Raw genomic sequence first — 26141 nt, forward strand, 5'->3', positions numbered from 1 at the left:
CATATATAGAAATGTTTCAAGAACAGTGCCAAGAACTGTTTTAATACTAAGTCACCTGAGAGTAAATTGCTGACCTGATGCCCCACCATCATCAATGTCCCTGTGGATTCTTTGCAAACAAGTACCTTCTGTTACAAACCACAATGCAACCATCGAGGTCGGGATATGGCACTGATACAGTTGCGTCCATCTGATGCCAGGCCATGGGAGCAGAACTTCTAAAATGCCTCCTGTCCCCAGATGCCCTGCCCTAACCCCTGGGACCTACATTCCCAGGACTGTGCTGTCGAATGGTTTAAGACAGGAACCCTCTTGAAGATAGATTATCCATGTGGGTCTAATCTAATAAAGGGTCCTTGAAAGAGACACGAGAAAGAACGAAAGTGTTGCTACTTTGAAGATGGGGGTGGGGGTGTCACCCAGGGTGTGACTTAGATAGATAGCCCAGTGCCCATTTTGGCAGGAAAATCACATGTGCAGAACATGGGGTTCATCTGGCTCTGCTGTCGGTGGCAAATGGCCCAGCTCCATCTGGGAGAGGACTGCTCTCCAGCTCCAGGTGGCTTGCCACCCAGGAGGGCCAGGCAGCATCTCATTGATCAGAGAGGCAGAAATCAGCATGTTTTATGTGGCCGTATAACTCCCTAACTCCTCTGAGCTGAGCATACCAGCAGGAGGAAGGCGATGGGTGGAGGGATATCAGGAGAATGACCATCTCAGCCAGCCCCCTTCTGCACCCCCAGACAGGAGGGCCCCAGGGATGACTCACCGTGGGTGGGGGGAGAGTGCAGACTTGGAGTCGCCTTAGGAGATTTACCAATCCCCGCTGACGCCCATTTTCTCTCCTAGAAAAACAGTGGTTTGGAGGGTAAAAGAAATCTAAACAGTAACTTTTACAGGGATGCATCCTATGTTCCGGGCACATGTGTACTTACTGGCAATGGCAATCATGTAAAGTGTGCATGCCTCAGTTTCCTGTTGTGTATAATGGGGAGAAGCACACTACCCATCTCAGTGGGTTGTTAGGAGATTATATATGAAGTGCAATAGTGCTTAGCCCATCCTACCCTCCTAATAAATGTTATTTTAATATCCAAATCCCCACAAAAGTCCTGCAAGTAGGTATTATTGCACCTGTATATATAGATAAAACCAGAGCTTTGAGGAATTAAACAGCTTCTCCAAACCAGGCAGCTTGGAATCGGCAGAACTGAGCGCAGGCCCTGAGTTATCTTCTCACGCAGGGAAGGGCCGCACGGGGCCTCTGAAAAGCACTATTAGTTCCTTTTCCCTACAGAGAGACTTCGTGCTGCGTGCCATTACTTGCTTCCATGGAACCTTGCCCTGGGCCCTTGAGTGGTCTGACAGGAGGTGGTGAGGAGCGTCCAGTGGTCAAATCTCTGAGCTTCTTACAAGTGGGACCATCCTGTAGGAACCACAGTGCCCACCAGGGCTGAGCCAGAGGCTGGACGCGGTCACTTATTATCCCACACGGTGCCCTTGGGCCAGGAATTCAGGAGCAGCTTAACTGGGGGGCTCTGGCTCCGGGTCTCCCATGAGGTGGTAACCAAGGCACTGGCTGGGGCTGCAGTCATCCAGGGCTAACCGGGGCTGAAGGATCCACTAGTAAGATGGGTCACTTCCGTGGCTCATGAGGTGGTGCTGGCTGTTGGCCAAAGTGTCGGTGGATCTCCCCATGGGCTGCCTGAGTGTCCTCACACCACGGCATCCGGCTTCTCCCAGACTGAGTGATCTAAGAGGGACGGAGGTGAAAGCTGCAATGCCTTTTATGCTCAGAAGTCACACATTGTTACTTTTGCCACATTCATTCTTCTATTCACTGGAACAGGGTTGCCAGTTTTAGTAAAGCAAACAAAAACAACAGGATGCCCAGGTAATCTGAATTCCAGTTAAACAATGCATACCCTTTAGTACAAATATGTCCCACAGAGTAACTGGGGCATACTTAACACGAAAATTTATTCGTTGTTTTTCTGAAATTTAAATTTCATTTGGGCATCGTGTATTTTATCTGGCAACCCTATGTTAGAAGTAAATCACTTAGTCCAGGCCACCCTCAAGGGGCGGGGAATTAGGCCCCATTTTTGAAGGAAGGAATGTCAAAGAATTTGTGGAGCTATTTCCAAACCACCACAAGCAGAATTTTGAAAAATGTCCTTTGGTCCTGGTGTCTGTGGGTTAACTGCATGAGCGCGTAACAGGATGAAGTAGTTCTGGGGCGAGCAAGGTCATCTTCCTAATCATCTTGCACATTTGTTAGCTCACAGCAAATCACACACGACTTCTTTGATCCTCACACAGCCCTGGAGGTGGGTGAGGCAATGACTACGATCTCCATTTTACAGATGAGGACACCGAAGTTGAGTGCCTGCTCCAAGATGATATGGGCAGAAACGGGGGAGGGAGGACAGAGGCTCCTAACGAGGCTGTAACTGAGGCATTGGCCTGTCTTGGATTCATCTTTAATCTTCTGTCACGTTGTTATTTCAAATAGGTGATGGGCTGTGTGGATCCTTGATGCCGTGCTGCCTTCCGAGTGATGGGGAAGACCCTCCAAGAAGCTGAGGGCCAGATGCAGTCTTCTCGCTCCCCATCTCCACAAGCTCCAGGACCCCCTGGCTAAGCCTGGGGGATGCACCCCACCACCTGCAGACCCTTTGAGCTGACTGGCTGCGGAGTGCTGAGAGGAACATCATTCCCTTTCGCCAGGAGTCAGCCAACCACACATGAGACTGTGGACCAGCCGGGTCAAACAGAACTACTCTCCCCACTTTTTATTATAAGAAATTTAGACACAGAGAAAAGTTGAAAGGGTAGTATAATAAATATCCATACCCCTTCCACCCACTATACCTAATTACTATGAGTAATTCTTACTATCTAGCTAATAAAAATATCTTTTCCGTGTTTTCTTTATAAATATCTTTACCTATTTATATGCAGAATTTTGACAAAACATTTTGAAGGAAGTGGTAGATTTGGGACACCTCACTCTTAGCTTGCATTTTCTAAAAATAAAAATATGCTCCTATGAAAACATAATTTATGATTACATCTAATAAAATTAACCATGATTCTCTAATATCATCTAACATTCAGTCCATATTCTAATTTTCCCTATTGCCCTCAAAATATCTTCTATAGTCAATCAAGGCTCACCTATATGTCTCTTTAGTCTTTTAAAATCTAGGACAGTCATCTCTGAAGAGATAAGGCCAATTAATTGTCTTATAAACAGTTCTACGTTCCGAATTCTCAGAATAAAGACTATATTTCCTGATCTCCATTGTAATAGGATGTGGATACCAAACATCTACTCAATGAGATATATGTGAAAGTATTGTGTGCCTCTTCTGGAAGTCAGTCGCTGCCTGGGACATGAGTATGATGGCTGGCGCTCTGGCAGCCATATTAGACCTTAAAGGCAAGAGCTGGAAAGAGCTTAATAGAATTGACAATACCAGGTCTGTTTGCTTACTTCCCCACTTCTTGTTTCCCACCTCTTTCTTCTTTTTAATTATGTGTTTATTGTTTTTAGAGAGACAGGAAGGAGAGGATTAGAGAGATAGAAACATCAACGAGAGAACATGGATCTCTGGCTGCCTCCTGCACATCCCCTACTGGGGATTGAGCCCCCAAACCAGGCATGTGCCCTGACTGGAAATTGAACCATGACCTCCTGGTTCATGGGTCAAGGCTCAATCACTGAGCCACACCGGCCGGGGCCCAGCTCTTTTATTTGAGAAAATAAAATCTTACGTGCTTAAGTCCCTGCTAATTGGGGCTTTCTCTCATATTTAGCCACATTCAATTCTAGCTGATGAGAAAAGCCACATTGAGATATCTTGTATTGACCTGTAAGATACGTTAGTCTATTTCTCAGGATTTCCCTTTCCTCCAGGTGCAGATTTCTGGCAGCACATCCTGACAATGTCCTCAGGCTATCGTGTTACCTACCCTGCGGTGTTGAATGAATCTTGGCAGTCGGGAAATTGCTGTAAGAACCTGTGGTTATAAATATGGGAAATAAAGTAGAGGTCACGGGTAAGAGGACACCAGGGCCAGGGCTGAGAGGTGTGTGTGGGGAGCAGGGGGGAGTGACTTGGCGTTGGCACATGGCAGGTTTATGTAAGACCTGGGCAGCAATACAGGGGCGAAGTTCCAAAGGGCAGGGCTTTTAGCAGAGGTAACACAATAAACATGCAAACTCCTTGCATTCTTGCCAGCCAAGAGGAGGCTTCCTGGGTGTTGAAAACTCCATTTGAAAAGTGGCCCACAGGAAACAAAAGGAGTTGCAGCAGGTGAAGGCAACCTGGCTGCACCCCCTATGCCTGTCAATCACCAGGGCTGCCTTGGTGGGCCTGGAGGGTCAGAGCGTTTCCTGGGTCAGCACCCAACTCGGCCTGCCTAGAGCAGGTGGAGGATGTGCAATCTTGGTGCTGCCATTTCAGTCCTCGGTAATCTGAGAAGCTGGTCAGTGTTTTGAGCTTCGACCATCCTCTTGGATGTTGAATTTTGAGTCTGTAATAGATCTAGACATCTTCCTACCTCAATAAAGCAAAAGGTGTGGGTCCCAAGTCTGGGGACCTAAAAGAAATCACTGTGGCCGAAACCGGTTTGGCTCAGTGGATAGAGCGTCGGACTGCGGACTGAAGGGTCCCGGGTTCGATTCCGGGCGAGGGCATGTACCTGGGTTGCGGGCATATCCCCAGTGGGAGATGTGCAGGAGGCGGCTGATTGATGTTTCTCTCTCGTCGATGTTTCTAGCTCTCTATCTCTCTCCCTTCCTCTTTGTAAAAAAATCAATAAAATATATTTTAAAAAAATTAAAAAAAAAAGAAATAACTGTAGTTGGGTCAGAATTTCAACTGATGTTACCATTAAAAAATAAACGCACATATAAATATATAAATGCACACATGTGTACACACACACACACACACACACACACGAGAGAGAGAGAGAGAGAATAGTGCTGACTCCGATGCATTTGTTCTTTCACTCACTCTTCCAACAATCACTTGTTGAGATCTGACTTCCTCCCACTGGCTGTGCTATGTGGGGAGATGCAGATAACTTTTTCACCATCTCTCTGTGCCTCACAAGAGAAAATACAGCCCTACCGGTGTGGCTCAGTGGTTGAGCATCAACCTATGAACCAGGTCACTGTTTGATTCCCGGTCAGGGCACATGCCCAGGTTGTGGGCTTGATTCCCAGTAGGGCGCATGTAGGAGGCAACCAATCAATGATTCTTATCATTGATATTTCTTTCTCTCTCTCCCTCTCCCTTCCTCTCTGAAATAAATAAAAATAAATATATTAAAAAGAAAGAGACAAATACAAACACAATTGGCCATAATCTATTGGGTCACAACCTACAACAGTGGATGGAGCCCAGTCCTTCCCTAGCAGAGAGGGGAGTCGCTGGGGGCGCAGCCAGGTACAGCTGCTCTGTGTGGCCAGGACTAATGTCAATTTCCTGGGACCATAATTACTCAAATCCCTGATGGCTCAAAAGCAGAAACCCGTTTAACACCACTCCCTCCAGAGATCTGTCATGGGACGGAGTGGGTGGCTCCACTGTTCCCAGAACCTGGCTGGCTCCCAGGGAACACTGCTCCCAAATGCTTGGTCAGGGAGTTTCCTTGGTCTATTTCCTAATGCATTTCTCAGCCACAGCCCTGCTTCCCGGCTGTGGCGCTCCCCCAGGGCCTGGATCGGGGCCCTGGAGTGTTGGGATGGGGGATAGTTGAGGGGAGGGAGTTGGCTCCCGCTCAGAAGGAGCCTCCACTTCCCAGCATCAGGCCTCTCCAGCTCGGTGCCCCTGCGTTAGGCCCTCCTTGCCCTCTCTACTTGGAAGCACTGCCTGAGTGAGGGTTTTAACGGACACACACACACACACACACACACACACACACACACACACACGGTTCTTAATGGACTTTGATGGCCTTAGAGGTATCTCTAATGGTGAGAACTCAGGGCTGATTATGTGAGGGGGGCTTGGAAATCCCGTAACGTTTTCATCAGGCAGGAGAGGTAGCACCCCAGCTCGGCCCAGGGCTTGGCCTGGGTTGGAATCCAGCCTCTGCTACTTAACTACATGACCTTGAGCAAGTTCCTTATCTTCTCTGTGCCCATTTGTGAAAACAGGGTTATTAGATAATAGAAGGATCTGCTGCTTCAGGCTGTTGAATAATTAAAGGAAAAAACATGCAGAAAGCACACATAACAGTGCCGGGCACTTAGTAGGAACTCGCACAGTGTTAGCTGCTATTATTGTGAGGTGAGCGCCTGTTCCTCTAAGGTACTTGTAGAGCTGGTTCCACCAACAGCCTGTACGCCTCTGGGGTCCTGATCTTACTGCAGCTGGAAGCTGAGGTGACAGGCAGGAGTGAACCCTGTTGTATGTTCATCTCTCCCTCACCGCTGAGTTTTTTCGGGCAGAGGCCATGTCTATCATCCATTCAAGTCAGCAAGCTGACTTGAGCGTCTGTGTGTGCCAGGCTTTGCTGGGTATAGTGATAAAGATGAGTAAGCAAATGCCAACATGGCCCCCTACCTGGTTTCCCGGGAACTAGAAGAAGGTTTGTCCCAAAAATGCAGGTGGAAGAACTGAGGAGGGTTGAGATATGAATTCTTGTGAATACAGATTTAATTTTAAAACTTATATTAACATCTTCACACCTTTGATCTCTGATGAATTTCTTACTGGGAAAGGCAGATTGTATTTAAAATTTTAATGGGCCATGTGGGTTTGCCACTGGCTGGCTGTCTTTACTGCTAGAAAGCTGATCTGAGGATACTATTTGATTTAAAAGCTTGTAAGTTCCTCATTTATAAAGTATCAAGGTTGATGCTACTTTCAAGAAGCTATCTATTTATTTATTTTTAATTGAAGCACAACTGACATACAATATTATATTAGTTTCATGTGTACAGCATAGTGATTTGACATTTGTAAATGTTGCAAAATGATCAATCACCACAGCAAATCTAGTTACCACCTGTCACCACCCAAAATTAATATAATATTACTGACTACATTCCCCAGGCTATAAATTACATCTGTCCCCATGACTTGAGAGTACATGAAACAGAATTTACTCTTGTATTCCTATTTATTAATTATTGTATTATTGTCCACGAACAACTGTAAACCTACTTTTGCCCACCCTCTATTTAGTCCCCTAATAAACTCATTCCTCACACAATTTCCAATAAAAGTGTTACATTTAAATGGTTTCCAAATCCGGGCCTCTCTTTCCAGGGGTCAATGTTTTTTCTCTTCCCACCCAAACCCTGACCCCCCAGTCCAAGTTTTCCTGACCTATCCCCTGCATCCGTTTGCTCCCGAGTCTCCAGCTGATAAACCTGAGTCATCCTCAAGCCTTGCCTTTCCTTTGTCCCCTTCATGTGCAGTTACTCAGTGACGTCCGCACTCTGTCTTTCTGCACATTCTCTTGCATTTGACCCTTCCTTTAGGCTTCCACAACACTGCATTTGTCTCCTGGACTCTTATTTACTTAATTTCAAAGGATCTCATACCCACATGCTAGCAATTGGTTTAAAAATATATGATGAGACTTAGGATAAATAGATGTAAAGCACATGAAAAAAATTGCATAGAGGAGGAGAGCACTTGAGATTTTGCTCCCCAGCACATATTGTCAGTTTGGCTCAAATAAACTCATAAAAATTCTAAAAAAAGATAACATAAGGAATGGGAAAAGATAAACTGTTGCAAAGTTCTTGTATTACTTGGGAAGTGACAAAGGCATGAACTTAAATTATAAAAAGTCAAGGATGCATATTTTGAAATATTTGGGGTAACAACTATTAAAATAATATAAGAATATATAACAAAATAAGCTAATAGAGGGGAATTAAAAAAACAAACAAACCCTGAGTAATAAAGAAGGCAGGAAAGGAGAAAGAAAAGAAAAAAGAACTTATGGATTAAACATAAAGCAAATAGCACAACGGTAGATTTAAAACCAACTCTGCTTGTAATTATATTAAATGTACATAAAAATATATGCCACAAAAACACTAACCAAAAGAAAGTCGGTATATTGTAAGTAATATCAGACTGAGAGACTTTATGGCAAGAAGAATTACTAGATATAAATAAGGACATTTCATAATGATAACGAGTCGGTTTAAAAGGAAGACATAATGAATCTACCTTTGTATGCACCTAATAACAGAACTTAAAGAAAAAAATAGACAAGTTCACAATCCTTATTTCAGTTACTAATACAAACGCAGGAAATGTGAATTTTCATGCACCTGGAGGGTGAGCAGTTATTCCATGTGGTGGTGAGAAAGGTTTCATTCTGTATAAGCGAGGAGGCAGCCTACAGAGAACACTGCCCTCCATGTCATAGGACTCGAGTTGTCCCCATTGCCAGGGGGTCCATGGAAATAAAGCTCCTCTCTTCTCTCCGTGGGATAAGAGCTGCACCCAGGCAGAGGAGGAACAAGCCTAGGGCGGTGACATTTGCAAGACACTAGACAGAGGGTTGTTAGAGACTGAAGTCCCCGGATTTCTGCGAGGAGAGGTGCTGTACTGACGGGGTGGGAGGGGGGAGAGGGAGGAGGTGAGGACGCCACCGGAGGGAAGTGTTGCAGATTCAGTGTGAATCCTTCCCAGCCTATGGTGTGTGTTCTTGAGGAAAGGGCCTTGGAAAATGCAGGGCTGCAGCCTCCTTTCGGGAAGGAAACTGAGAGGCAAAGAGCTGGTGAGCATAAGCTGCCACAGAAGATGTAAGGAGCCTACGGAGCAAAATGCTAACCCTTCACCCCAGATTCAGCCAGAGTAGCTCCGATTTCATGTCCCACATCCTGGCTGTATCCGTTCACATTTGCTGCTGAAGCCTTCCCAAAGCTTAATGGCCAACAACAGCGCCTTTTATTTAGCTTGTGGTTCTGTGGGTCAGCAATCTGGGCTGGGCTGGGCTGGGGTCATTTTGGCCTGGGCCAGGCTGGGTTGAGGGGGCAGGGATGCCTGGGCTCCCTTCTGTGTGACCTCTCACCCTCCAGCAATGGAGGGATAGCTTGGGCTCACCCGTATGGCAGCCCCAGATTCCAGGTGCAATAGGAGGCAAGCCCGGATTTACTAGCACGTTTCAAGTTCCTGCTTTCTGTTGGCCACTGTTCCATTGGCCAATGTCGTCACACAGCCAAACCCAGACTCAAGGGGTGGAAATGGGCTCCACTTTGGCTGGAAGAGCTGCAGTCACACTGCGTACAGGAATGGGGAGAGTTGTGGCCATTTAAAGTGGAGATTCTCAGACCCTGTTCAGACCTACGGTATCACATCTCTGCAAAAGAGGCTGGACTTTCCCCGTCAGGTGATTCTCCCCCTTCATATTTTAAAATGTTAACTCTATAAATATATGTGTGAGAGATATGATATATATCTTTAAGAATAGGCACACTAACATAATGTACATTCATGAAACTATCACCCCACTTAAAAGCTGGATCGTTAGCAAAATCATCTATATTTATAATGACTTATGTGCTATTCTCCTGTGCCTTCCTCCTGCCGCCCATGAGAGGTAACATATTATATTTTGTTTTCCATTTCATTAAAATTTAAAAAATATGCCTATACAATGCATTGCTTAGCTTTACTTTCTTTAAAAAAAGAAAAATTTGGCCGCAAGTAAGAAAGTTTACTTACTGTTTTATTTCTTGAATTTTTTTATTGTGATAAAATACACAGAACATAAAATTCCTGACTTAACAATGCTTAAGTGTATAATTCAGTGGCATTAATTACATTCACAATGTTGTGCAACCATGGCCACTGTTTGCAAACCCCTTTCATCAGCCCAAACAGACACTTTGTACCTATTAAGCAAGAATTCCCTTTTCCTTCCTCCCTCCAGCCCCTCGTAGCCTCCTATCCTATCTACCTTGTGTCTCTATGAATTTGCCTTTTCTAGATATTTCATACAAATGGAATCATACAATATTTGTCTTTTTGTGTGTAGTTTCTTCTTTCACTTGGCATAATGTTTTCAAGGTTTATTCATGTGGTAGCATGCATCAGAACTGCATTCCTTTTTATTTTTAAAAAAATATATTTTTACTACAGGCCCAGTGCACGAAATTTGTGCTCTCAGGGGTGGAAGTGGGGTCTGGCCTGTGCCCTTTTGCAGTCCAGGAGCCCTTGGGGAACATCCTTAGCACCACCGCGAAGGCGGGACAGGCTCCTGCCACTGCCCCTGTGTTTGTCAGCCATTAGCCTGGCTTGTGGCTGAGCGGCGCTCCCCCTGTGGGAGTGCACTGACCACCAGGGGGAAGCTCCCGTGTTGAGCGTCTGCCCCTTGGTGGTCAGTGCGCGTCATAGCGACTGGTCGTTCTGCTGTTCAGTCGATTTGCATATTACCCTTTTATTATATAGGATTGATTTCAGAAATAGGAATGGTAAGCAAGAGATATTAAACACCAATGATGAGAGAGAATAATTGGTCGGCTACCTTCTGCATGCCCCCCAATGGGGACCAAGCCTACAACCTGGGCATGTGCCCTGACCGGAAATCAAACCATGACCTCCTGGGTCATATGTTGACGCTCAACCACTAAGCCTTTGCACTGGGCTACATTGCTTTTTATAGATGACTAATATTCCATTGTATGTATATGACACATTTTGTATATCCATTCATTTGTTGAAGAACACTTGGATTTTTTTCTACCTTTTGGCTATTATGAATCATGCCACAATGAACATTGGTGTACAATGGTCTGTTTGAGTCTCTGTTTTCAATTATTTTGGGTATATCCACAGAAGTAGAATTGCTGGATTGTATGGCAATTCTATGTGCAGTTTTTTTTTTAAATGTATTTTTATTGATCTCAGAGAGGAAGGGAGAGGGAGAAATGGAAACATCAATGAGCATGGAACAGAGTGTGGAATCTCGGAGGGAAGGCGGGGAGGGTGGTTGGGTGGGAGGTAATCAACTCAAGACATTGTATTCATATATGCATTACCCATGGACACAGGTAATAGGGTAGTGAAGGACTGGAGTACAAATGCATATCCCATGGATGCAGACAGTGGGGTGGTGAGGGTCTGGGGTAGGCTGGAGGGGATTGATGGGGAAAAAAAGGGACATACGTAATACTTTCAACAATAAAGATTTTAAAAAAAGAACATCAATGATGAGAGAGAATCATTGATGGGCTGCCTCCTGCTTGCCCCACACTGGGGTTCAAGCCCACAACCTGTAGGACCAGGAATTGAACCACAACCTCCTGGTTCATAGGTTGACCCTCAACCACTGAGCCATGCTGGCTGGGCTATGTTTAGAGTTTTGAGGAACTATTTAACTGTTTTCCACAGAAACTACACCATTTTAAAATGGTGTATCAGAATTCCACTTTTTCCATTTTTTGCCAACACTTATATCTAGTAGGTGTGAAGTGGTGTCTCATTGTGGCTTTTATTTGCATTTCCTTAATGACATCATCCAGTGATGTTGAGCATCTTTTCACGTGCTCATTGGCCATTTGTATATCTTCTTTGGCGAAATGTCTATTCAAATCATTTGCCCATGTTTTAATTGGGTTGTTTTGTTGTTATTGTAGGAATCCTTTATATAATCCATATCAGATATATGGTTTGCAAATATTTTCTCCCATTCACAGATTGTCTTTTTACTTTCCTGATATTGTACTTTGATGCACCAAAGTTTTTAATTTTGATGAACTCAACTTTTTTCTTTTTCCTTTTTTTCCCTTTTGTTGTATGCAATTTTGGTGTCATAGCTAATAATCCATTGCCAAATTTTGTTTGACTCTGAGCTCTGCAACAGTGGAGTCATTCTGAATATCTTCTGAAATCTGCAGTATTCTTTAAAAATTATGTTGATGAGATTATCCAGGTTCTTTTCATAGTTCATTCATTTTTCATGGCTGTATAATATTCCATTATAGGAATATACCACCCATAATTTACACCAGCAGTTCTCAACCTGTGGGTCACAACCCCTTTGGGAGTCGAATGACCATCGGAAAACACATATATAATTACATATTGTTTTTGTGATTAATCACTATGCTTTAATTATGTTCAATTTGTAACAATGAAAATACATCCTGCATATCAGATATTTACATTACGATTCATGACAGTAGCAAAATTACAGTTATGAAGTAGCAATGAAAATAATTTTATGGTCGGGGGTCACCACAACATAAGGATCTGTATTAAAGGGTCGTGGCATTAGGAAGGTTGAGAACCACTGATTTACACATTCCTTTATTAATGGACTTTTGTGAGGTTTCTAATTATTATTTTTAAAATATATTTTTATTGATTTCAGAGAGGAAGGGAGAGGGAGAGAGATAGAAACATCAATGATGAGAATCATCCTGCATACCCCCTACTGGGGATCGAGCCCAAAACCCAGGCATGTGCCCTTGACTGGAATCAAACCCGGGACCCTTCAGTCCGCAGGCCAACGCTCTATCCACTGAGCCAAACCAACTAGGGCTATTTCTAATTATTTTGATATTACCTCAGTGTCACCATGAATATCCCAAAGTGATTCTTTTGTACATCCTAATTTAAGAACCACTTACCCCAACCCCCTCAACCCTCATCTGAGATATGTTTTCATTGATTTTTCAAGAGAGAGAAAGGGAGAGAAAGAGAGAAATACCATTGTGAGACAGAGACATCCATTGCTCGCTTTCCCTATGCCCCCCAACTGGGGATCGAACCTGCAACCTAGGTATGTGCCCTGATCAGGAATTGAACCTGCAACCTTTTGATGTATGGAACTATGCTCCAACCAACTGAGCAACCTAACCAGGGCCCGCTTACCTATTTTTACTGAATAAAGCAATCTTTTATTGAGTTGCTATTAATTTCAGTTGAATAGTAATTGGGATAAGCAGGTGCAAACATCTGGCTGAAGCATATACACCTTCTCATCTGTTTATGTCTTAATTACTGGTCCATAAAACCATGAGAACCACTACTGTTGAGTATGGTATGTGCCCGTCCACACTACTGTGTTAACTATTTTGTGTGCTTTCTTGCAAACAGCAATCAGAGAAGACAATACATACACTGTACTGATTTCAGGATGGAGAGCTTTGAAGCAACAGGAAGATGTCAACACAGGATGGGGGAAATACTTGAAAGGAAATGCTCTTTATTAGAGCCCCATTTCAGCTGGGTTGCAGGAGTGTTCAGAGGGGTTTGAAGTAACCCCAAAGAAGGGCTTTTTTCAGTGCTTTTACCCTCCAAAACAAGGAGGTTCAGATCGATTGTTTCCCCAGCCCGCCCAGGGGCCGTTTTCGGGAAACTCTCTGGCAGCTAGCTACCTGGGGTCACGATGGGGCCAGGTGTCTCTGGGTTTGTAAAAGAACACCAGGGAAAACTCAAGCGTGAGGCAAGAGCTCCACTCTTAACGGGGATGTTTGTGGCTCTGTTACTGGAAAATGCCAGTGCCCTTAACAAGGTCAAACTTGTGTAGACACAGGGTTACAACATCGGAAAGGGGTGGGTGAGATATTACAGGCTTAAAAGCACCAGCCGCTGCACCCCACAGCACTGCTCTTCCAGAGGCAGGACCAACCAAAGATGCGGTGAGTCCACAACTCTGCCCACTTTCCTTCCCTTTCTCTTGTTCCTCATCTCATCCTCCTTCGCATACCTCTCTTAGCTGCATGACAAGCCTACAGAACAGATGTAAAAATACAATGAAGAAATGGGGTAAATGGGCTAAATTATAGTGAACTGAAGGGCGCAGTGTGTTAAGTCCTCTGCTTTTCTGCACCCGTAAGAGGCAATGCCTTCTGATACTGCCGTCTTTCTCAGGAGACGTGACTTACTTTAAGAAATATCTTTTTTTCCTTGAGGTTGTAAAGTTGTGTTTTTTTTGGTTAATCCTCACCTGAGGCTATTTCTTCCATTGATTTTTTTTTTATTAGAGAGAATGAAAGGAAGGGGGAGACACAGAGAGAGAGAGAAACATCAATGTGAGAGACACACATCGATTGGTTGCCTCCTGCATGTGCCCCAACTGGGGCCAGGGATTAAGCCTGCAACAGAGGTACGTGTCCTCGACCGGAATCAAACCTGAGACCCTTCAGTTCACAGGCAATGCTCTAACCACTGAGAAAAACCACCTAGGGCAGAGGTTGTGAAATTTTCATCTTTGTAGGAGATGGCAGTAGCTGGGATTTTCAATGTATTTCTTAGATTTTTTTTTCCTTTAAAAAATGTGTAATAAGACCAATAGTGGCATATTTGGACGACACAATTAAGGCACTTCGATTTTATAAAAATAAAAAGACTTTGGAAATGTTGAAGTAGCCATACTAGAAACTTAAGCAAGCAATCCCCGAGGAGCTGACATCTGTCAGTGAGATGGGTAACTGGCAGGTGTGGCCTGTGCATTGATGCCCGTGTCCACTCATGCTGTCAGGGAGCCAGTTATCCTCCAGGGAACCTGCTGGCATTTTGGGGTTTGATATACCATTTCACGAAGACAAATGATCACAAAATAAGACACACACTATATAAGTATTTTAAATGAAATATTTAAAAACCTTTCCTTATGGGGAATTTTGAAAAGTGGAGAGACTAGCACAGTCAATCCCCACGTTCCCGGCTCCGCAGTCCACATTTTATCTGAGTGGGCTCGTAGCCTGGCACTCCAGAGGTGCCCAAGGGAAGCCTCTCCTTGCGGGAGAGCCCATGTATTACTAGATTAATGCTTCTGAAATTGAGGCCCACACACCTGTGTGCCTCCCTATCTTGGTGGTTCCTGTCTGAGGCTTATGGAGAATTCCCAGCAGCAGAGAGCTTGCTGGGCCTGGGTGTACTGGGAAGCTGTAAAGGATGCATTTGGTGGGTCCCAGTGCTTGCACGTGGCTATTTTATTTCCTGGCTGCCTAAAGGGAGGGAGGTGTGTGTGTGGGGTGAAAGGGTGAAGCAGGGAGAGCAGCTTTGCACTCCTTCCTGTCTTCTCTCTGCAGCGCCCTGGGAACTGTCGTCACCCTCCTGCTCTGGGGGCAGCTTTTTGCAGTGGACACGGTCAACGAGAACCCAGAAAATGCAGGTAGGTCTTTGGGTGGGGCAGACGCTGTGCACCCCAGTGCCTGTTGTGGCTGACCCTGTGTGATCTGCACCCTTTCTTCAGGAGACCCAAATACCCTCTTCTCATCCTACTCGCTGGCCTTTCACTACTGTTAAAACCTCGGGAGCCAGCCAGAAATAAGGAAAGACTGCCCACTGCATGGCTTCCACTTGGGATGGAGGAAGGTTGACGTACAGAGCAGCTTCCTCTCATCTGACTTTTCATGGGTCTCTGAGAGCCATTTCTGAATATTAACCTCCTCTTCCTGTTTTCCTTTGCAGATGACAGCTGCCCAAAGGCCCCGGAGGTTGCAAATGGCTACGTGGAGCACTCGGTTCGCTACCAGTGTAAGACCTACTACAGGCTGCGCACTGAGGGCGATGGTGAGACCTGGACAAGCGTCCCTGTGCCCTCCTCATCCTGGCATTTCCATGATGAGTGGAGTCGGGTGACTGGCTAGGAAATTCATGGGTTATCCTCAGAGCCAGGAGATGCAGATTCTAATGAGGGGGTTTGTTCCCAGTGCTGTGGCCTTTTGGGCTAATTAACTTTGCTCAGCGGCAAGCTTTGTCTTTTGTTAAGGGGAGGGGATGCCTCATAGCCTACCCATCTCAGAGTGAGAGCTACATCTAGATCTGGCAAAGGGTGCGGCAAAAGAACCAACAATGGTGATGGTGATGACATTGGAAGTCCTTACCTTCCTGGCACTGTTGTAAGTGCTTTACATTCATTTGCTCACTTAGTCTTCATAACACCCCTCTACAAAGATACTATTATTATTACTTGCTGATGAGGAAACTGAGGCACAGAGAGGTCAGGTAGCCTGCAAGAGGTAGAGGCAGGATTTGGACCCTGATCCCACCCTGCATGGCTTCACCATGACCACCATGACCACGGTTCTGTCCTGGTCTAGGCTTCTAGGACAGTGATCCTCCCTTCCTCTCTTCCCTGCCCCTCCCTCACCTTCCTTCTCCTTTTCTAATTTTTTTCTTTAAATACCTTCTCTCCTGCACTAGGTCCAGACTGAGTTTCTCCTTTGGCTCATCTCTTTCCTTTTGTTGCAGGAGTGTACACCTTGAACAGTGAGAAGAAGTGGACAAACAAGGCCATTGGAGAGCAGCTTCCTGAGTGTGAAGCAGGTAGGCAGCCGAGAGCCTGGGAAGCAGACCAAGGATAGGCCGTTGAGGGTTCAATGCTTGGGCAGGGATATTGGTCGGAATGTCCTAGAGGCACATGCCCCTCCTGTGTGGCTTCTCCTGAGCATACGAAAGCCAAGACCTGGGACCAGGGAGAACCACAAATGGCTGGCAGGGAACTGAGCAGTTAGGTGATGATTCCTTTAAAAAGTTCACGAAGGTTCCTGCTTATTCAGGCCTGCAGGGCATTGACGGAACCCACTGTATACACTGCCCCCAGGGGATCTGGAGACCCTAAGTGTACAGACAACCCACCCAGAGAGCCAGGGTCCCAGGGTAAAGCCAGCTCTAGGAAGAACTATCAGGGAGGACGTAACTAACCCCAATCCAGGGAACGATGACAGAAAGCTGGATGGATAGGGATTCTGTTTCTTGTCATTAGGAAGAGCTATTGCTCTTTTCCCCTCTTGGAACAGGAGGGTTTTGCCTGCCCTCTTCTGCTATTAGTGGTGTGGAACTGCTAACCTGCCTTGTATTAATCGCAGTATGTGAGTTCTGGCCAATGCTACTATAGATCCCTCTTTATTCAGAGAGAATGAGTTATAATGAATTTCAAGGAATGGTGGACATGTCCTTGTGACAAACTGTTGAATACACATACAGCTCATCAGCCAGGGTTTCTCAATCTCAGCGTTGTTTCTTTGGTGAGTTAGGAAAGCAGTAATGGAGCTCTGCCTTAGCGATAGAAACAACTGACGGTAAACACTGGAAACAAGAGGACAGATGGTAAAGCAAAGCGTGTAAACACTCCTGGCCGGAAGAGATGAACAATGATCCTGTAGACCGCAGTGACAGCCGAAGCTTTCCCCCTCCCAGATGGGGAGATCCTCGCGTTTCTCATGATTTCCTTGCTCTCCTTGACAGTGTGCGGGAAGCCCAAGAACCCGGTAGATCAGGTCCAGCGGATCCTGGGTGGCTCGGTGGATGCCAAAGATAGCTTTCCCTGGCAGGCCAAGATGATTTCGCATCATAACCTCACCACGGGGGCCACGCTCATCAGCGAGCAATGGCTGCTGACCACGGCTAAGAACCTCTTCCTGGGTCATGAGGAAAACGCAAAGGCAAAAGATATTGCCCCCACTTTAAGACTCTATCTGGGGAAGCAGCAACTTGTGGAGGTTGAGAAGGTGATTCTCCACCCTAACTACCTCGAGGTCGACATCGGGCTCATTAAACTCAAACAGAAGGTGCCCGTGGGTGAGAAAATAATGCCCATCTGCCTCCCTTCCAAAGATTATGCGGAAGTGAATCGCATGGGTTATGTGTCTGGCTGGGGACGAAACGCCAACTTTAACTTCACCCAGCTCCTGAAGTACGTCATGCTGCCTGTGGCTGACCAGGACAGCTGTGTGCGGCACTATGAAAACAGCACGGTGCCCGAAAAGAAGGAGCTCAAGAGCCCTGTGGGGGTGCAGCCCATACTGAACGAGCACACCTTCTGCGCTGGCCTGTCCAAGTACCAGGAGGACACCTGCTTCGGGGATGCTGGCAGCGCCTTTGCTGTCCATGACACTGATGACGACACCTGGTACGCGGCGGGGATCCTGAGCTTTGATAAGAGCTGTAGCGTGGCCGAGTACGGTGTGTATGTGAAGGTGCACTCCATCCTGGACTGGATTCGGAAAACCACGGCCGACAACTAACGTGTGCTAGATTTCACTCTGGAAGAGGGGAACTGGATGGGGGTGGAGGGACAAAAGCTGGTGTGAAACCGATGGGCTCCAGACCTGCATGTCTAAGGCAAACAATAAAGAGCTTTCTTTTCACTCATTTCTGTGTTTTTTTTTTTTTTTCTTTTTGGGGGGCCGGGGGGCTTGGACCTTTTTATCCTTTCCTTTATGGTACAGCAGCAGCCAAGTGGCGCAGCGTGTACTGGGATTGTGTCAGCAAACACTGCAGGCCGACTGGAAAGCCCTATGGTGATACAAACTGTCTCACTGCTGGTCACACTCACTGAGTGCCTACTGAGGCAGCTCTCAGAAAGGTCATCATTACCCTTGTTTTACAGACAGGGAACACAGACTCTGAGAAGTTATGTAATTTGCTTAAGGTTACGCAGCAAGGCCGAACCCTAAATCTAAGTCTGTCTGAATACAAACGCTGAGCTCCTTGCTGCATCCTTATTTTTAAAAAAACTATTTTTATTGATTTCAGAGAGGAAGGGAGAGACAGAATCATCAATGATGAGAGATAATCATTTATCGGCTGCCTCCTGCGTGCCCGCACTGGGGATTGGCCCGAAACTTGTTTATTTGTTGTGACCAAGAATCGAACTGTTATCTCCTAGTCGACGTTCAACCACTGAGCCATGCTGGCTGGGCGATGTACTAAAGGTTTATAGCCGAAGAGTTCAGTTAGAAAAAGAGCTTCCTGTCTGAAAGGGTTCTGGAATCTCTCTTCTGGGAATCCCTGAAGAGCATTTCTTTGTGAAATGGAAAACTCGGATGGCTTGTGTTTATTACCGGTGGAAGTGGAGTACTTGGGGTGCTGTGAGAAAAAAATTTCCTGAGGTCCCTGCGAGAGAATGAGGTTTCCTGGAAAGCTGTATTAATGATGTAAAATTAAGGGGGCTCTCCTCCAAGGTCCTATTTCTGTCCGTCTCGCCGTGGAAGAAATCCAATCTTGTCTTCAGCGGGGCCAGAATGAAGGCCACTGACCAGAGTTCCTGCTCCATATTAAAGTCCAGTCCAGCATCCGGCTTGCTTAGCTTGTGGTCCTGGCTGTAGTCCACTGTGTGCGAATCTGCATAGCCAGAGGCCACTCAGCGGCTTAAGGCCAGAGCAATGGAGAGCGAACAGGCGAAGGCACGGGCAAGCCTGGGTCATGGAGCAAGAGAGCAAGCAAGCAAGAGCAAGAGAGGAGGAACTCTTTGGGGATTTTAACCTCCCAAAATTTTGTGCACTTGTGGTGGCTCCACCCTCCTAGCCAATCCATTGCTCCCCAGGCTAGACTGACAGATAAGCACCTCCCCTACATCACCGACTTCACTGCACAGGCGCCCATCTCCCGCTTTGTCTGTCCACCTCCCCTTTTGTTTGATCCTTTCCCGTGATCTGCAGGGAATGGCATGGTGGTTCCCTGGGGAGCGTGAACCTGTAGTTTCCTGGCAAAGCTGCCCAGATGACCATGCTTCCACTGTCTGGCTTCCCTCTGGCTCTCTTCCTTTATTAGTATTAACAAGCTACATACTACAAGAATGCAGACTCCTGTAGAGAGGTTTCCTCCAAGTGGGAAAAGCAGCCCCTATGCTTTCTAACAATTCTGATTCTCTCTCTCTTTCTAGTCATGAGCCCCTGAAGCAGTTTTGTCTCAGGAAGAGGTGGAACTCTGACTCTGGGAGAGCTCTGTTCCTACTTGCTAAGGGTAGTTAATTCTTTGTTTAGCTCAAATTGGGTGCTGGATGGTAAAGGTTCAAGTCTCACTTCCTGGGTAATTTAATAGCACAAAGGCTAGTACATTTGCAAACCAAGACACTGTTTTCGAAGTGTGAACCAGGAAGGCTCCAAAATAAAACAAACTTGCCTGCTATCAGTGGAGAATTATTCATTCCAAGAGAAACTGGGATAATTAGGACTGGAGATCAGAGAGCATGAGTAATAGAAATATGTGAGTGGAGGAATGGGCAAGGTTGAGGGTGAGAAAGAGGTGTGTGTATGTACATATAGAGTAGAAAATAAGTATTTTTGCTCTTTCCATTTTACTTGTGTGTCAAATAAATATAGTTAAATCAAATTGTACTAGCCAATGTTTAGGAAAATTCTGTATTATGTTAAGAGATAAAGAAAAGCACAATATAAAGAAAAGTCAAACAAATCATGCAGGGAAATTGACCACAGTTGACTTGATTGCTCTGAGGTTTGTGGGGAATGAACACTTAGGCTCCCCAGGTCATCACAGTCCCGTGGGTCTTCCACTCAGGCTAGTATTTTCTATACAAGTCAAACCTCTCTCCCCCGGGGCGCTGAGCACCTTTCCGAAGGATCCGGGAAACAGCACAGCTGCCTTCGCGTACCGTTTCGAGATGGGCCTTTCTCTTCAGCTTTGACGGTAGTTAATGTGCTAAATGTCTTGATAGAGAAGGTCATATTTGGGAATATTCTTGGGATCAATTGGACTTTGGACAATAAGTTTTCCCCTCATTGCTCCTCGATAAATTACTTCAATCAAATCTATGAAGTCTTGTTTGGTTTTGAAACTTCCCACAAATTTAGTGTGATCTGGAGACCTAGGTAGCACAGAAGAGAAACAACCTGGCTCAGAACTTTGAATATTTACTTGCTGAAGACCTTCAGGGTAAACAAAACGAACAGTAGCTCTTCCTGTAAGGGAGACTTTAGCCATAAGGCCCAACAATGATTTTTCCATTTGCAATTACAGGGCCCATTTGATATACGACTAAAACCAGAGCTGTGGGCATGGAATAACATGTAAGCTCTATCATATGGAAAGCTTCTGCTCAAAATGTATTTTAACCATTTCTCAACTCATTCTCAAGTACAATTCCCTGAGTACTGGTGTGGGCATAGTTTGTTTCATTGTTGTTGTGTTTGGCTAGGCACTGTGCAAAGCCCTAGTTGTGGTCTCCAAGTTCCAGTCACTTCCATTTCTGAGTAGTGGGTATTAATTTCCTTCCTTCTTCCTTTTTTTTCTTCACTATTTTGAACATCAAGTATGTTCATTGCAGAAATTTTTCAAGACAAAAAAAGTTGCCACATTTTGGTATATATCCCTCCAATCATATGTACGTACATGTGTCTCTATGTGCATTTTTTTCACAGTAATGGGAATTATATCACACGTTCTATTTTGCAATGTGGTTTTTAAAAAACATATGTTTTGTTCAAAGTTAACCATGCATCTACAACATCAGAGTAAATTGGTATCTAGTATCCCTTTGTGGACATCTAAATTCTAAATATTTTGCTTCCTAAACAATGATGAAATAAGTATCTCTGGAGCCAATTTTGCCCACTTTCAGAATTTTCTTCAAATACACATAACATTTTACACCTTTCAAATTAATAATGACAAAGCAGGTACATAGATCTAGACAAGAGGATATCTCAACCACATTAAGAAAAAATAAAAATTATGGATATTTTCAATATAAATATTAAATACTGGGATGCTTATTGGGCAGAAGGCATTACAGAAGACTTCATGTTACTTATACTTGACAGGCTTTGTTGAAGAATAACTTCCAACAAAAGAACAACTTCTTTCCTGGCAGAAGACAGGAAACTTGGCAAGAGAGGAGCATGTCTTAGTTTGCTGAAAGGAGTACTTCTTTTATAAATGCAAACTATCAGTCCCAAAAGTTTAACAGTGACATATTTTGTTTTAAATGAAATCCCTGGGGAACTTGTAAGAAAGTGGTTTGATATTTTCAAGGCTGAAGGATGATTAGTGCTTCACAGCCTGTACTATTCTTTCATACTTAAGTAGAAAATTAAAATTTGCCAATCATGCCAGAATACTCATTTTGCACCAAGTTGCACATAAAAAAATTAGAGTATCTGTTGAAGAGACAGTATCAATAAAAGACTCACCTAGCCAACACTGCAAGCAAATAGGTAAGTTACCGAACTGCTGAAAAGGAAACTTAGACTGTTATAGCTTCATGTCAGCCTAACTTACCCATAATCCACTTTCATATGCTGCCCATTGAAGAAAAACACAGTGGATGGAATGTAACTGATGTCGAAATAGTGTGTATAGACTGGAGTTTGGTCCACATCCACCAGATATATAGCAGCCATTTTACTCAGGTCAGAAGAGGTCTTGGAAAGCTGCAAATGAGGAGAGATGTAGGTTGCAACATGAAACCACTGTTTCTGCTACAAAACGTTTTAATAGAATATTCTGTTTTAAAAAATTCCTGGGCCAAGAATCCAGCCTGTTTGAGTTCCACATTAGACAGTGTAACTTTATCATTCATATGTGAATATATTCCTTCATTTTTGTTCTACTTTTGATTGTAAAGTTTTTATGAACTTTTCATGGATTTATAAAATCCATGCTCACTTAAAGCAAAAACACAACAACTCATAAACATGTACTACAGACATCGAAATTCCCCCAAATGTTTTTCTTTATAATCTCCACATAAATGATAGTTATATATATAAAAAGCACACACTTACATGGCACTATTATGTGCTACCCTAACTGCTTTCCACTTTTAACTCATTTAAACCTACAACGTTCCTATGAGGTACGCACTCTAACAGTCCCCATTTCATAGGTGAGGAAACTGAGGCCTAGGGAGGTAATCTGCCCCTGGACACACAGCTAGTAGGCAGTTAGTCAGGTGTGGATTTGAACAGAGGGAGCTTGGCTTCAGAGTCTGTGCTCTTGACCTCCAGTGGTAGTCCTTCCTCCCTACAGCTGAGGTATAATCCTCTGGCCCTTACCCCACAGAGTAACACATCACATACTCATATTTAATCGCGATAATGAGGATTCTTACACTCCATCCATAGAGTGATGTCAGCAATAGAAATAGTGGGGTAGGTCTCTCTCCATAATAAACAAAATAGTGACACAACAGTGACATCAGCAATAGAACAGAGGTCTTAGTTCTGGAGTGAGTCTCTCTCCATAATAAACAGACACAAGAATAAACCTATTCTGTCCCAAACTGCCCTTCCTATTCACCGGAGTGTGAAGACGGGTGGTGAAGTCAGAGATCATCATCGGGCGCATGCTGGAGCAGCACACTAGTAAAGCAGATTTGCAGGCAGAGAAAACAGAGTTCAAACCCCAGCTCTGCAATTTCGTGGTTCTGTGCCTGTGGGACGTCACTTGGCCTCTCTGGCATTCATTTCTCCCCTTGGGAACAGTAGTCGTAATGAAGCCAGTGTTGTGAGATAATGGTCACAGGTGCTTGTTCATAATGTTTCGGGTCTCTCACTGCCTTGTTGGTGAAGTGGAGCTTGGACAGCTGCTAGAGGGGAAGGACACCCAGCACAGATTCGGCACAATCACAGGTTTAGGGGCTCAGCTCTTAGGAAAGCATACTAACAACTGAACAGCTCTATCCCAGACCCTGCCTGCGTTCCTGCATGCACCTGGCAGATGTTGAAGTAAGAATGTACAGATTAAAAAAAATTATTTTAAATATTTACTTACAATGTCATCTAGTTGCAGACAGACAGGATCCTCGTCTCTCCCAAACCTGAGAACCAACACCTTCTCTGCAGTGCTCTTTATTGCCTCGTCGACTTCTGTTTTGCTAGTCAGCTTGGGCAACAGAAAGCTCATCTTGAAATAATCCAATGAATCCCTCACTGTCAGTCCTGAAATAAAGTTGCAATGTTTAAAGGCAGATTAAGGGCATGAGTCCTCATTTTTTAAAAAATTAATTCTTGGAGTAGGTAATATAGTCCCCCCAAAATGTACACACACTTTGAATAATTATAAAGGCAGCGTTTCTTACAATACACTTCATTTTCAAAGTTGAGCCATCAGCTGTTATAGTGTACCACTATTACAGTGTTACATGTCTTGGGGACACACCGTATGCATGTTTTTTCCCCAGCGGAACACAGTATCACAACACAGAATCAGAAAAGTAAAACGAACACAACCAATGCACAATCTGGTGACAAATAAGTCTACCAGTTAAAAAGCAAGAATATAGAAAGGAATAGGGTGAAAAATCTCCCTCCCTCCTTTTCCCTCCCCTCACTGGCCTAGTCCTGCTGCCCCATTTCTCCCCACACACCAGGTAGCTACTTCCATTAGCTTCTCATGTACTTTCCAGAGTTTTATTACGCATTCACTAGAAATACCAATGGGCATTCGCCAGTCAGTATTTCATGTGAAAAAAAGATGACACCCTCAAATTTGGCAATTGGGGGACTCCCATGAAGGCAGGATATAGGAAAAGAATAGGGTACAGTGCTATACTCTGGGGTGAGTAACAGCGGGGTGCTGTTCCCACCCCTACACCTGGAGGAGTCATGGAAGGGAGGAGTGACCGGAATTGTGTGGTGGAGAAGGTAGCTGTGCAGGAGGTCAGCCTGCAGTTAGGAGATTCAGCTACTGCTCTCCCTCTGCCTAGTCCAAACCCCTCATTTTACATACTAGTTTGCTTATAGTTACACTTCTAGCTACAAAAATTAGGACTGGAAGCCAGGCCACCAAATCTGTACTCTAGTGTTCCTTCTACTACATATAGTAAGTTCCCATTTTTATGATCAAGAAAGTCTCGGGTCAAGGAGCTTTATTTCTGCATCCATCCAAGAGACCCACTGATATACTCGGTACTTTAAATTCAGTTCCAAAGTTGGCTAATGCTACGAGAAGGGAGGCTTTCTTTTTCTGTTTATTTGTGTGTGTGTGTGTGTGTGTGACAAGCCACATTTTAAGATATGAATTAATAAAATTTCATATAGGAAATGAAATTGTTCTAAATAGGGAAGCTGACGGCCAGGAGGGACTTCATCAAATGTGAGTGGTAGAACAAATTACTGATGAAAGGGAACGTCAAAGAGAAGATGAACCTGTCCCACCGCTAGAATTTAAGCAAACAGCAACCCCTGTATGTTCCTGATAAAGAGGAAGAAGAGAGGGGGCGGGCAGAGCTGTCAAAAGGGGGTGGAGAGGAAAGAATGGATAAATGTTGGAAGGAGAGAGAAACTGAGACAATAACCTAAGAAAATGCCCACAGTAAAGGATGCCAAAAGAGAGGTCACAAAAGAACAAGAACAAATGAACCATAAATACACTACAGTAAGCGCAAAGGAAAGCAAATTAAAAGATATATTTTTAAAAAGCCATCTAAATTGGTAAAGGTTAAACAAAAATGGAAAGCGTGTGAATGAAGGGCAGGCACTCACAGTCCCTGCTGGAGCGCAGAGAGGCGACACGCTCCTTGAGAAAAAGCTGAACCATAGGAAACAGACATACGCACAAAGATTTACACGCAAAGGATACTCGTCCCACTGACAGGGGCAAAACCCTGGAACTAGCTTACATGGCAACTTAAGAGGGCACTGGCGAAGGAAAGACAGTACAGTTCTGCAATGTACCGTGAAAGCCACCACGTACTGTTAGAGATGCACATCGCGGGTACTGCGAAGTTCTCATGATAAAGAAAAGTTACGAGACAGTGCGCTACCACACTCCACAGTCTCGGTACAAAACCTCACCATCACCCGAACTTACCAACAGAAGCAAGTGGGAAGGAATAACCCCCACGCCACCAGCGGCGACCGCTGCGAGCGGACAGACAGGGGAGCTTTCTTTACGTCGGGTGCGCGTCTTTCCCCTCCCCAAACAGTCCGCACCGCTGACCCTGGAACGAGGCCGGGGTGGGGCGCCTCCGGCCCGCGCGGTGGAAACTTCGCGTACGACTTAAGTCGGCCGCCGGGCACCCGGATTCCCCGCCGGGTGTGGAAAATACAGTTCACTCTTGAAAAACACAGGAGTCCCTGGTTAAACTTTAATGATGTCCGCGGTAGGGAAGACGACACTTACTTTGTTTGTACAAGTTTCCTCCCTCGAACTTCAGGACTGCCGGCGGCGACGCGGCCTCTTTTCCCAGGTCTGGACCCCGGCGGCTCCTTTCTGCGGCCGGAAGCGCTCAGGGACCCTAAGGCAAAGCCACCCGGGGCTGTTGCCTAGCAACCCTGGGCGATCCACTTCAGGAAACGGAAACGGAAGAGGAAAACGCACAGGCGCAGTAGATGAACCAGCGTAGCCCAAGAAACCGGTGGTTCTAGTCGCCGTCTACTTGACCGGCTCTGACCGGAAGCCGTGGAGTCACTTCCGCCCTTACTAAACATGCCCGGCCTCTTTCCTGTTCCC

The 26141-nt window shown here is 45.1% G+C and overlaps 2 protein-coding genes across 4 annotated transcripts; one reads left to right on the forward strand and one right to left on the reverse strand.

The window, feature by feature from the left end:
- Positions 1-167: 167 nt before the first annotated feature.
- Positions 168-26078, reverse strand: TXNL4B (thioredoxin like 4B). 3 transcript variants are annotated; one of them, XM_015558817.1, is made up of 5 exons: positions 25812-26078; positions 23460-23626; positions 21966-22117; positions 1645-1753; positions 168-845 (listed from the first exon to the last, which is right to left on the reverse strand). In XM_015558817.1, exons 2-5 carry the CDS (start codon positions 23589-23591, stop codon positions 717-719), a joined length of 522 nt encoding a protein of 173 aa, XP_015414303.1. In that variant the 5' UTR covers positions 23592-23626; positions 25812-26078; the 3' UTR covers positions 168-716. The 3 variants fall into 3 exon arrangements, with proteins under 3 accessions (XP_015414303.1, XP_015414304.1, XP_006755873.1); XM_015558818.1 differs by lacking the exon at positions 25812-26078 and adding an exon at positions 25500-25792; XM_006755810.2 differs by lacking the exons at positions 168-845; positions 1645-1753 and adding an exon at positions 20076-20553.
- On the forward strand, positions 13541-18098 carry HP (haptoglobin). Its single transcript, XM_006755811.2, has 5 exons — positions 13541-13636; positions 15032-15114; positions 15414-15515; positions 16197-16271; positions 17193-18098. Exons 1-5 carry the CDS (start codon positions 13632-13634, stop codon positions 17969-17971), a joined length of 1044 nt encoding a protein of 347 aa, XP_006755874.1. The 5' UTR covers positions 13541-13631; the 3' UTR covers positions 17972-18098.
- Positions 26079-26141: the final 63 nt, after the last annotated feature.

This window comes from Myotis davidii, unplaced genomic scaffold (assembly GCF_000327345.1).
Source record: "Myotis davidii unplaced genomic scaffold, ASM32734v1 scaffold453, whole genome shotgun sequence".
Lineage (NCBI taxonomy): Eukaryota > Metazoa > Chordata > Mammalia > Chiroptera > Vespertilionidae > Myotis > Myotis davidii.

What these genes read in the sequence shown, in the direction of transcription:
- HP (XM_006755811.2), top strand. An exon ending in CGAGAACCCAGAAAATGCAG is followed by an intron (nt 15,115 to 15,413) that starts GTAGGTCTTTGG and finishes TTTCCTTTGCAG; the next exon opens with ATGACAGCTGCCCAAAGGCC. An exon ending in GCTGCGCACTGAGGGCGATG is followed by an intron (nt 15,516 to 16,196) that starts GTGAGACCTGGA and finishes CTTTTGTTGCAG; the next exon opens with GAGTGTACACCTTGAACAGT.
- TXNL4B (XM_015558817.1), bottom strand. Translation starts at nt 23,591, where the DNA reads ATGAGCTTTCTGTTGCCCAAGCTGACTAGCAAAACAGAAGTCGACGAG. An exon ending in GTCTGCAACTAGATGACATT is followed by an intron (nt 22,118 to 23,459) that starts GTAAGTAAATAT and finishes CCTCATTTGCAG; the next exon opens with CTTTCCAAGACCTCTTCTGA. An exon ending in CATATGAAAGTGGATTATGG is followed by an intron (nt 1,754 to 21,965) that starts GTAAGTTAGGCT and finishes CGTCCCTCTTAG; the next exon opens with ATCACTCAGTCTGGGAGAAG.